We start from the raw sequence: 12,232 nt of genomic DNA on the forward strand, positions 1-12,232 counted from the left end.
TCTGAAAAATATGAAAGCTAAAATTTAAGGCATCACTTTGGGCCAGGGGAGTGCAAGGGCTCAGAGAGGATGTTGTACATCAGGGGCTTGTGGAATGATTGTACAAAGAAAGGGGGGGGGGAAAGAAAGGCCATGATTTTTCCTGTGCTGCAGCCAATCACAACCCTTCCTCCCCCTAAAGGTTTCTGTGTCAGCCACTACAGGGTGCTGAGCAGTTCCTTCACATTTTTCTCCTGTATTTACCCTGCTCTCTGCACTTCAGAACATAACTCAGTGTTTGGCAGACAGTATTTTTGCAGTTAGTCAGGCAACCCCTTTATTTCCTGTGACTCTGGTTATCTGGGATCTAACAACCATATTCAGACTTCACATGATTTTAGTCTTATTTAAATGAGTTTTTGCTGTAAAGTCCAGCCAATGTTTTTTTAGCATATGGTGGGCTTTTATTTTATAAAGAAGACTAGAAGGAGAAAAAAGGGACTACTATCTTTTCTTTCAGTCATATGCATGTTAAAATGTAGAGTTTGGCCCACATACTTGAAACAGCTCCTACTGAAGATAGAAAATAGAAGAATTAAACTCCATGGACAAAGATCAGAGCCATAAGAAATTGCACTACTTATGCATCATGGTGCCTTTTCCTGTAGTACCTTTTCTGGGCTTTTTGGGGCATGGAAATGCATCTACTTTCTTCCTTCTTTCCTTTTCTGGAAGCTGTAGTTTTTTATAAGAGCTGCCTCAATGGTTAGATGCTACACTGTTACTGAGATTCCTTATGGGCTCTTACATGGGGTCATAGTAGAGGACTGACTTAATCTCTTTTTTCTTGTGATGTAGGACAGTTAAGACACTGAAGATGAACAGAAGTGAAGCACATGCTATGTTTTTCCTGCAAACCGTTTAACTTGTAAATGTGGTGTGAGAGCATCAACTGAGGTGGCAGGAGACATGGATCAAGATGTCTCTGTGCCCATGGGCATCCACCCAGAACCAGTTTGTAGCACTATGGTTGACTTCTCACCATTGCTGGTTGTGGGTGTTACTGATGTGGCTGCTGCAGTTCTAGGGTTGGGCCTTCTGAGCATCATTACTCAGCTGCATCCTGATCCTTGATGCTGCCTTGGAAAAGCTTGCAGCTGGGGGATTGGAATCAGGGTATTGACAAACACTGAATCAAAGACACTGTGAAACAGGTGAGACAAGCTTGTTTGAAGCATGTTGGGGCAGTGCTCTGCTGGCCACGTTCTTTACTGTTTGAGATCTGTGTGTTTCCTTGCACCCAGTGCAGGGGAGAAAGGAGCCCAACTGTGAACACTGGGACCTGCTGGGTGATGGCACGTGCCATTTCCTGCCTGTAAAATGGAAAGCCTGCATCAATCAATCATCTGAAAGTACTTCTGAATTCCATTGCTTAGAGGTCTATAAGCATCAGGATATGTTCCTGGGGAACTTGTGTCAAGGCTTCAAAGTAACAAAGAAACGGTGGACCAGCTGACTATTTTCCTCTGGAAGAAGTCCTTCGTACAGTGATCATGTGGTGTTTACTTGGAAAAACCCTGGAAAGACAATGTAAATAGACTGTAAATATGGCCATTCAAAAATAGGGGATTTTTGCATTAAGAGTTTGGAAATTATCTTCACGCAAGGGTGTTGCAGTGGCAATAGGCTGGGGAGTGCAGGCTGCTTTCCCTGACCCTTCTCACTGCTACCTGGAATTGTACATTGAAGTAATCATAGCAGCTTTATTTTTAATATATATATATATATATATATTTTGGATTGTAACTGTGTAAAATAAACTACAGAACTATTGCTACAGAATGTGTAAGCGATACTCCCACACCATGTCTGGAGAACGAATGGCAGCAATGTGTGCTGGCCTTTGTTGTGTTATTCCACAGGCTGAGCATGGAGATGAAGATGGAAGTGAAAGCCATGACTGTTGCTCAGGTATTGGTTACACTGAAGTGGCCACAGTGAATCCATGATTTATCTCGTGCATAGTTGTGTGTGCAGGCTGACACAGGGGCGGTACCACTCCCCCCACATCATGTGGATCTCAGGTTTCCCTATGATTCCATCAGTAACTGCCCCTAGCTGGACTGGAGACTGATGTTTCCCTCATCCATCTGTGCGTGATTTGTGGATCAAGGCTTAAGCACTCACCAGGTAGGCAAAATACAGCTTGACTAGGGGAATAGTTATACCTGGAACTACATCAAGCAGATGGATACTTTAATTTTTGTAACAATGGGCTGGGGATGGGAATTACCCTGCAGTGGCAAGGTCCAGTAATCCTCATAAGCTCATGTATTTTAAGAAAAAGGACTTCTACAATAACAGGAGGGTATGTTCTACTTAGGAAAGAAGGGACTTAGCACAGGTATAATAGAGACCAGGATTGAACAAGTAGTTCATTAAATACAAAGTGTCAACAGCTATACGTTCTGCAGAAGAGATCAACTCTGCACCATAGTACTGTGTGACAGATGTGTCACTGCATGCTGGGCAAGTCTGTGGCTGTTCACTGCCCACTTACATACCCCCTTTTTAAGAAGGGTTTTAGGGTAGGAAACATCAGATGTTCAGGCTCATCCTCTGGAAAGGCAGTTGGTCATCCTGTCCCTGAGGGAAAAGAGCTTAACAGAAATGCTCTATATTTACTATTTAAAAGCCCAAAACCAAAGGTCAGCCAATCCAGATGAGAGAAATGTGACATTGGTGAGTCTCTCTTATAACTGGAATAATTAACCAAAATCCTTCAAATGGTATTAAAATTACTTCACCAGCACTTCAGCAATGAGTTTCTTGTGTAGGAGTGTAGGTTTCTTCAGGAGCTGGTGTGAGGAGTTGAGCACAAGAGGTTTTTCCCAGCTGCTCAGCAAGTACTCTCTGTTGGATGAAGAAAAACCTGATAGAGGCTGTCTGCTTTGCATATGCAGCTTGTTGTAATTACCCAATCAGACTGCATACCTGTGCAACCTATCCTATGGTGAATGGTTCTTTAATAGTAAGACATAAATTGTGTGCAGTATGTAAAAATTAGAACTGTTAAATTACATGTATGAAAATCTTTATTTGAAAATACAAACATGTTTTTTAAACATTTTAAAAGATCTACACTGCAACCAAAAAAATAACTTACATCTTTTTGTACATTTTTTCCCCAACAAAACCTGTTTAACAGTTAAGAGTGAGGCAACAATTTCAAGCTGCTGTGACACTGATGAATATCCATGGAATGTGTCAATAGCAAACAAGCAAAGGGGAGGACAGACAAAAGCACTGAATGCCCACAACAAATTAGTGCACATCACTGATCAAGTAACATTTATACAAAGGATTTAAAAAAAAAATTGGTTCCTTCTGCATGAATTAACACACCCATTTTGGATCAACAAAACACTCAGACTTGACTGTTAAATAATCTTTTTATGATGAACATCAACAAAAAGACAGTTTAAAAGGGCATGCAAAATTGAAGTTGGGGCAAACAAGGACTACACAGAGAAGAAAAACAACTTATCTTGGGTGCTCACTTTAGTGTATTCTAATATGCACAGCTTGTCAAACAAAACTCTGCTTGTAAATGAGCACTGAACTGCACACTCATTGTCACATCTCTTCCTTGCCAAGGCATAAAACCTAAAAGAGGGCTGTCTATGAGCATGAGCACATTGCAGGTGTAAATTGTGTCCTTACCTCCCAAACCAGGACAGAAATACCTGTTCACAGGTGAGATGGAGATGGTCAGTGCACCTCACATCAACTTCAAGAGAATTACACAGTTCTCTTAAAAACAGTAGATTACTTTTCTCTTAAGTCAAATATTGTTATTCTTCCAAAAAGGAATTATGCAACATCTGTAAATAAATATTTTAATCTATTTTACAAACGATAAACTATTGAATAAATACAAAAATCTCATCATTCCATATAAATGCACTTCTTTTACTTAAAAGGTAGTGTAATGATTAGGTATTTTTAGCACAAAACTAAGCTGACTTCCTGGAAACAAACCTCACTGAAACATATCAGTGTGTAGCAGACCTGCTGCAGACTGTCCCTTCTCTTCTGCAAGTGCTGACCATAAGTAACCTCTACTCAAAATCCTCATCATAGTCATATTCATCCAAGTCTACATCAGCCAGATGGGAAGGCATTTCAAAAAATGGTCTTTTCTCCATTTGGTACTTTAGAACACTGGCCTTCTGATGGTCTACAGGATTCAGTTCTGCTTCATACCTAGAAGCAGACAAAAAAAAAAAAAGTGAAAGAGTCCAACTATGCCAGGGAGTGCCTAAGTATTGGAACACCAACATGGCAATACAGGAAGAACATACTTTCCAGTATTTTGTAATAAAGAAAGATAATCAGAACAGCACCAGGGTTCTGTAGTAATTCCCTGAATTTAAGTTAGCTTACTCTCCTATTGCATGCCAAACTCTCCAGCATGAAATGCAGCTCTATTGAAAGGTTTCAAAGCACATACTGACACACAGCTCCAGTGGAGTACTTATAGGCTAGAAATGGTCAAATGCAAGACTTTAAGTCAGAAACATCTCAAGTTCTTTTCAAGAAAGCTGAAGTGAGGCTTACTTAGGAAGAATGAAATGCAGCTGCAGTAGGTATGATAAAAGAGAAGGAATACTGGACTGAGGGTCTTACTGCCATGTGCATGAGCACCAGGAAGCAATAGAAACCATGCTTTTAAGCAGATGCTGAAAGCAGAACCCAGCTGTTAACCCAGAAATATTGATAACCACCTGCTGCTGATGCAGATGAATAATGAAACGTAAGTTTAACTAATTCAAGCCAGTGAAGGCTGGTATTTAAAAAAGGTTAGCTTCAACACTTTAGGTGGGATCAATCTATAATTCATAGCTTTTAAAATATCCCATGAAGTCTCTATGGAGATGGTAGCAGATTAAAAAACTGACCATGTCCTGGGTTAGGGTGACTCAAGTCATGCATATATTCCCAACCACTATTGAATTTCATCACAGGTTTTTTTTTCATCTACTTAACAGGACTGTGCAGAGAATGAGCTTTAGATACTGCAATTCTTGTTATTTAAAATTGATTTATAAAAGCATTATATGCTCATCAGTTGTTCTTTCAGAGAAAGACATAGGGCAAAGAAGAGTTAAATACTAAGAATCCACTCTGAACACTAAAACAGAGCAGGACCTTAGGTTTTTTCCATGAGTTCACCACTGATTTAAACAGAAAGCAAAAGTCATCTGAAAGTTCAATTCACCGAGTCACAAATTTAAAAACAAGAGCTTGTAAAGATGCATATTCTAGAATAAGAGTTTTGGCTCTCACATGTATACTTGGTAATCTCATACACCAATAATTAAATATTTTTGAGAAGGATGTGTTTTTTAAATGAAGGATAGTGGTGGTGAGGCTCTACTTTAGTAGAGGATTCATATAAATGGTCCTGCTGCATTCTTACCCGTCATTCCACTGGTCACTTGCTGCCTCTTCTGCTACCAAGATATCATATTCTTCAGCAGCATATTTCTCCCAGTCAGAGACCTCTTGACTTTCACCTTCACCATCCTGAACAAATCATGTTACATGTTACACAAAACAGTATTAATTGCTAAGCCCATAGCTGTAAAGACTTCTAAAGCTTCATACTCACCCGCAACATAGAAAACTGATCCTTCTGTTCATGGTCAAGGTATTTTTCAATGTTGAAAAAAGTATCAAAGAACACATTTGTCAACTTACATCGCTTTAAATCATGCAGAGTAATTTTTCCTGTAAAGAAGATTATGAGATAAGAGATAAAATTATTAGAGCTGAAGTTACCCTTTCTCAAAAGTGGAGGAATCAAAAGGTACATTATCATTACTCAATCATCACTGCCCAACATTTGTCACTGATCCTCAAAGCAATGGGAGAGATGCAAACAGATGAAATGCATACCTAGAGATGTGTCCTTGAAAGTGTACAAAACTTATAAATGGTTCAGATTTTTTTCCTTGCTGTGGTTGTCATATCCCACAGCCTGTCAGTGTGTTGGAGTGAGATGCTGTCTTACGTCCCTTAGCTATTAAAAATCATTTAAGGTATTAGTTTAAGCTTCCTCAACAGATAAAAGTCTCCAGTGAGTTAGCCATTCCTTCCCAAGGAGTGCTTGGGTAGCAGGTAGGAATGTCCTATGGCAGCAGCCCTCTCCCCTGACTTGAGCAGACAAATATATGACAGAGATGACAGTGTATGACTATGCTTCATACAGATGAATTTTTCATAGAGTCAAGATTGCCACACTTGTCCAGTCTGATCAATATTTACTGCCTGAGAGGAAAGCTAAATGCTCAGAGGTGTTTTGCTTGATTTTTATAGTGTGATACTTTAAAGACTCAAATCAATGGATGTGTTAAGCATTAGAAGTATTTGTCAGGTTTCTCAGAAATGTTACCTTATTTCAAAGCTGAATATTGAAGCTTCTGCAGAAAGGCTAAAAAATATGAGATACACAAGGGAAGACAGATGACTATCCTTAAAACTCTCCTTTATTGATTCACCTGGAATACAGACAGTCTTCCATTGTTAATCAAATAGGAACTAACTGAAGATATTCTGGAAGAGTTCGATAAAAGCCAGACTTGGAACTCAGTATTTCCTCAGCATACTGTCCCAGCCTCTAACAAAGTGTAGCTCAAGGACATCACAGGGAAGCAAGATCCAAATTCCATTTGTACATGGTTGCCACACTTGCATCTGTCGTGAAGGGCCCCGGTGTGTTCTGCCTGGCTTTTAGCTGGTGCTCCAGAACGACACAAATCCCCTGTGGCACCTGTGCCCTATCTGTCAGACCCACACAGATGTCTGATGCACTACGCCATCTCAAGTGGCAGCAGCTCTCCACAACCAAGCAAATGATTTGAATCCTAGTTACATAAGCTCCCAGTATAAGTTAGACTCCTATATTTGGTTCATTGATATGCTCTCCAGTTTCCATTTATTGCATTTATGGGAGCTTAGACACTTAACACTCATGTAGATGTCTACCATTGTCTCTCAAACACCAACAAAACAGGAGTAAAATTTAAGTAATTAATTCAGGTCTCCAAAAATTAAAGTTTGCTTTTTTTGTACAAAGAGCATTCTATAGAAACGATATCACAGTTTAGGCATAACTTTATCAAAGTGTCTTCTTTTGCTTCAAAAAGTGAAACATGAGTTTATGCTGCTAGTTTTGTTATAGAAAACCAGAAGATTTTTTCTTAATCCACCTTTTAAACATAGTTCAGTTTTTACAAAAAAAATATAAAATATTGACTCTTCTCAACTGGCTTTCATTCTTGTTACCCTGAATAGCTCATCTTGGCTGTGTTTGATAGCCTTCTTTTATCATCCTCGTGACATAGAGGAGATACATCAATCTTGTTTTGTTTTAAATGCAGAACAGAAATATTATTATGAATGATTTTCAAAATAATAATGTAAGACTGGAAGGGAACTACTAAGCTCAGGATTGTGAGCAACCATATAACAGAAATGTGCTTCTCAGAGCTTGCCTCACTTCATTTTAAATGCCCCCTAGGCCCCAGGCATAACACAATGTTGGTCTAAGACTTCATTCCACTGATACTAGGGATGGAGCTTTCAGATGATTCACACTTAATACTCCTTTTTGTTTTACAATTTTTTATCTGCATTTAGAGATGCATTTTCACTAAGAAAATCCATTTTAACTTGTTTAAATAAGAATATCAAGCTTTACATTCTAGTTTTCAGCCATTTCAATTCTCTCAGCATGCAAAAAAATCACATCTCAATAAATGACAAGTGTCTTTAAAAAAAAACAAGCTTCTTTTAATTTAAATAATCTTAATACTAGAAAGAAAGTAAGCACAACTTACTAATTGATTATCTAACCATAATTGTATAGAACATGATGCTCACTTCTTAATATCTTTTCAGGTGTAAAATGTAAACTGAAGTTTCATCACCTAAAGATGATACAATGTCAAATGCAGGAGAGTAGAATGCAGCTCTAGAAAAGTTCAGATGGGTGTAAAAAACACCCAAAAACTCAGAACAGTTTATTATTCTGTTAATTTTAAGCCTCTTGTCATGCATTTCCTAAGGGCAGCTTAGGCTTCTAATGTAAAATAAGTTTAAGAGGTCTAAGAGACAAACACTGTTTTGAATCTGTTCCCTCCAGAGAAACTGAATTGAATGAGCACTGGAAGAGGTGAGAAATGAGCGAACCATCAAGAGGTTTCCTGAGAGCCTCACCTCAGCTAGGTAGTGACAAGGTTTTACTTAAGACTAAATGTTGCTACAAGCACAAAATGAAAGCTGACAAGGAATTTTAAAGCAGCATATTACATTTTAGTATGGAAAGAACGCCTGCCTGCTGTTGGAAGACTGATCAATTATTAAGCTTTAACAGACTTCAGTGAAAAGACAACCTCAAGGCATTTTATTTGTATGACCAACCAAGTGCTCTTAAGGCTGCACTAACTCCTAAATCCAGGGAAACACAAGTTACAGATGGAAAAGGCGTTAATTACCTTCATGTTGTGGCTTTACAAGATCCAGCATCTGGCACAGACAGTCTTCAAATGGCAAAGGTTCTATGGCCATGTTATCTAATTTTTGGCACTGTTCTTCATAAAAATATTCCAATTCATACATAGACAAAGCACCATCCCCATCAAGATCCATGCAGCGGAACCAGTATTCAATGCTGAAATTCAGTCATTAACAGCAAAGAGACAAACTTACTACAGAATTTCAAGAATTCATGTTGACTTTTTCAAAGGAAAAACCAGACTTACTACACATTCCACTAATCCATTGAAAGTCATTAAACACCACTTACTGTGATAAGAGTTACTGGTATTTGCTATGCCATCCATTAATGCATTTGAAAACACATTTGTTAGTGGTAAGGAGAAGACACGGTTTTATATAAAAAGAAATCAAGGGAGACAATGAAAAATTGAATTGTACATGAAAACTCAAATATTTTGGGTATGTTCCCATATTGAACAAGCTAGTGACATATCACATGATCACATATCAGTACCATACAGCTAATAGTAGCTGCGCAGCTTCCCAAAGTTACTGGCATCATGAAACAGCTGCAACATCCTTAAAATATGTCCCTGTTCATAAATAGACCACTATGAAATAGTGGAATAGACCACAACTTATGAAACAATAACATTGAATTAGCCTCTTAAAAATCACTAAAGTGGACTTCTACAGCTATAACAACAGGAGACACTGATAAACAAGGATATGGTGCAAAGAACTGGGCAAGTATTCCACTCATGTTTTCATAGTTTAGCTTCTTCCATTAGAGTTGCAGCTGTTCACCAGTGGTCCCCATTTAAAGGCTGGAAAAACAAAGTCAGTTTTTATTTCTGCTGAAACAAACTAATTCTTACCTAGTTGGTGTTTTCTTGTCCTCTTCAGATATTAAAAACCAGACGAAATCAGCGTAGCTAATCTTCCCATCTTTTTGTGCTTTTCTTCCTCTTGAAAGCCAATGAGGAAAAAGATAGAAAATTCATTTTAGAACACCTAGCTTTTACTAATCAAAATTAAGGATTGTTTTCCTTGTTGGTATTAACTATTTACTCCTAAACGATCCAGTGTTCATAAGGTGTTTAATTGTTAACAGAAGAGCCATCTTGAATAATTTTTGATAATATATGCAAGTACATATGCTTTTTAGAATTTTTGTTCAAGTAGAAGTGATGAGAACTTAAAAGCTTTACAGAACTCCAGTAGCTAAAAGTTTTTGAATGAAAACATGAAGATAAAAATGAAATAGAAATATCCAGGAAGTAAGTGTCCATGGCAAGAACATAATTGTCTGTTTCTACTCTCATAACTGCAGCAACCAAATAAGTTGCACATAGTCAACCTGTCTGGTAAAAAGTCAGATTGGAAGTTCCTAGACATACTACATTTCAATAATGAAATTCATTTTTTGCTGTTTTATCTTCCAAGATGTTTGGGAAAACATGGTATATGTTTTGTCTTGCCCAAGAGACTCAGATAAAGGAGTAAGCTCTAGACGTATGACTGGTAAATCTCTCATTTCAGCTTTTGTTTCTGTTTATCAGTTCCTTCATCTCAGATACTGTGCTAGGAAACCTTTCAAAAGTTAATAAAATGCCATAAATACAAAAGAGGAAGTCAATCCCAAGGGGAGAAATGAAGAATAACTGTCAAAAATCTGAATTAACTCAACTGGAGGCATTTTTATAAGTTTATTGATGCAATAAGCATTGATTTTACAATTAGTACTTAAAAGCTCAATTCTCCTTGGACATTTTGCAGGTTTGAAGGATGGAAAAAGAATGATGATAACATCTCTTCTTTCTTCATTCCCAGTCCTGCTAAGTCATACAATATCCAGTGGCCAGTGTTCATATGGGTAAAGAGAGTGAAGAACTTGAACTGTGCCAAAGGTTCCAAGACCTCTCCAGTACTACTAGAGTTTAAACTACAATACTAAATCTTGAAATTCACTGCTCCTTTGTGAGTGGAGCTATCTTGTACCCTTGGAATACCACACCATTTAACAAGCAAAAATTAAATTTCATTTAGATCAGCATACAAAATAAATACCTTGTTACTGCTCCTGAGAAGATGCGCTCTATCATCCTAGTTGAAATTGCTGTGAAGAAAAGTTTGAAACAGTGTCAACTCTATGAAAGTTATTGCTTGCTTTATATTGTGTCGTTAAAGAGTTTACTGGAACTCTTATATACACAGATCAGTGAGAAAGATCAAGTGCAGTGCTCATTAATCCCTTTGAGTCCTTTTAGAGAGGATCACTTAACAGAAAGTCCCCAAAGCAAAGCTACAACCACCCAGCTTTGAATTCAAACTTAATGCAGAAATAATAATAAATTTGTAATACAGGTAATAAAATTGGCTGATTAATAAAACTGCATTTCCCAGTTCTTTGACATGTAAATCATATTTTCCATTGGCATTAAGTTTTACATGACATTGGCAAAGAGTCAAACCAGATCTGGCACGATCATACATAATAAACATACCTTTCTGATTCTGACAGGGGTCTATTTTTGACATGGTTTTGACCCATGTTTCTATTTTGAAACCATTTCAGGGATTTTAGAGACATGTCTGAACTGAGCACTACCTTTGTAAAGGATATTCAATTTATCCTTAGGAATTTGCAAAATTAAATTGCAGGTGGCGTATTAGTTGTGCTTTCTTTCTAAAATGTACTAACTTAATAGAGCAGCCACTCAAATGAAAGGAGTTTTCCTTTCTCACTGTCTTAAGCATAGTCAAACTTTAGCAGGCAAATTTTCAGAAGCAATCAGAATTGTTTTTATCCTTTTTAACATGGGATAATACTCCATGATCACTTTGTGCTTAAGTAAGCTTTCTGGTCCTGAAAGGAACACTGTTAAGATGGACATGAGGCACCTAAAAAGAGCCCCAACAGTTCCATACAAGCTACAAGAATATTTAAAATAGGAACAAGTGTTCAAGATTACAGATTCATGGTCATTGCATATTATACATTCAGCAAATGTAAACCTGCTAAGTACCTGAAGGTATGTTTGCCTTTTCTACTCTTTCTATACCTTGCCATAAAATAATGCTACTTGAATAATATCAGTAAAATAGATTGTGTCCAAGATAACAATCCAAAATTGCTAAATAAAACAATTTATAATACACCAACACTTAAGAGATATTTCCTCTACTTCTCTGTCAAGATCAGAGTTCAAATGCAGAACTTTCCTCAAATGTGGTATTCATAGATGCAAAGTAGCATCACAGATAACTTGTCCTGCTTTAGTTCACTGAGTCAGCAGGACCAGCTACACCAACAGAAACCAGCCTTGGCATTAAACCATTTCCTCAACTCAAAGTTTACAGGTCATTTAATACATGTAAACAAAGATGCTTCGTTTGTCATACCATAATCATTATGTCGAGCTAAATCCTTCCGATCAATATAGAGGTCATGGTCCGTATCCAGCTCCCAAAATTTGCAATAGATAACATAAAAATGTTCGTATGAGAAGTACTCTGTCAGCTGGTTAATATCAGCTTCTTCTTCCAATAATGCCACATTCTATTATCAGAAGGATAAACACAACATATTAAAGAGTTTGTAAGACATTTATTTTTTGAATGATCTGAGTTCTCATAACCAAGTTAGTATCTAATGCTATTTCAGTGGAACAATTTTTGTTTTCAG

The 12,232-nt window shown here is 37.5% G+C and overlaps 2 protein-coding genes across 5 annotated transcripts in view; one reads left to right on the top strand and one right to left on the bottom strand.

Annotated features, from left to right (window-relative positions):
- LOC107204891 (cohesin subunit SA-2-like) overlaps positions 1-3,345 on the top strand; it is a 59,476-nt gene extending 56,131 nt beyond the window's left edge. For all 3 annotated transcript variants that reach the window (XM_015628808.2, XM_019006679.1, XM_033513743.1), the window contains one exon: positions 838-3,345. In XM_015628808.2, coding sequence (XP_015484294.1) covers positions 838-846 — 9 coding nt within the window. In that variant the 3' untranslated portion in view covers positions 847-3,345. The remainder of the gene's footprint in view (positions 1-837) is intronic.
- The window catches only part of PPP2R3B (protein phosphatase 2 regulatory subunit B''beta), a 43,319-nt gene continuing 34,147 nt past the window's right edge, over positions 3,061-12,232 (bottom strand). For both annotated transcript variants that reach the window (XM_015628821.3, XM_015628831.3), the window contains 7 exons: positions 11,950-12,106; positions 10,615-10,663; positions 9,423-9,512; positions 8,541-8,716; positions 5,654-5,772; positions 5,462-5,568; positions 3,061-4,245 (listed from right to left, as the gene is read on the bottom strand). In XM_015628821.3, coding sequence (XP_015484307.1) covers positions 4,101-4,245; positions 5,462-5,568; positions 5,654-5,772; positions 8,541-8,716; positions 9,423-9,512; positions 10,615-10,663; positions 11,950-12,106 — 843 coding nt within the window. In that variant the 3' untranslated portion in view covers positions 3,061-4,100. The remainder of the gene's footprint in view (positions 4,246-5,461; positions 5,569-5,653; positions 5,773-8,540; positions 8,717-9,422; positions 9,513-10,614; positions 10,664-11,949; positions 12,107-12,232) is intronic.

Source organism: Parus major, chromosome 1, assembly GCF_001522545.3.
Source record: "Parus major isolate Abel chromosome 1, Parus_major1.1, whole genome shotgun sequence".
NCBI classification, from domain to species: domain Eukaryota; kingdom Metazoa; phylum Chordata; class Aves; order Passeriformes; family Paridae; genus Parus; species Parus major.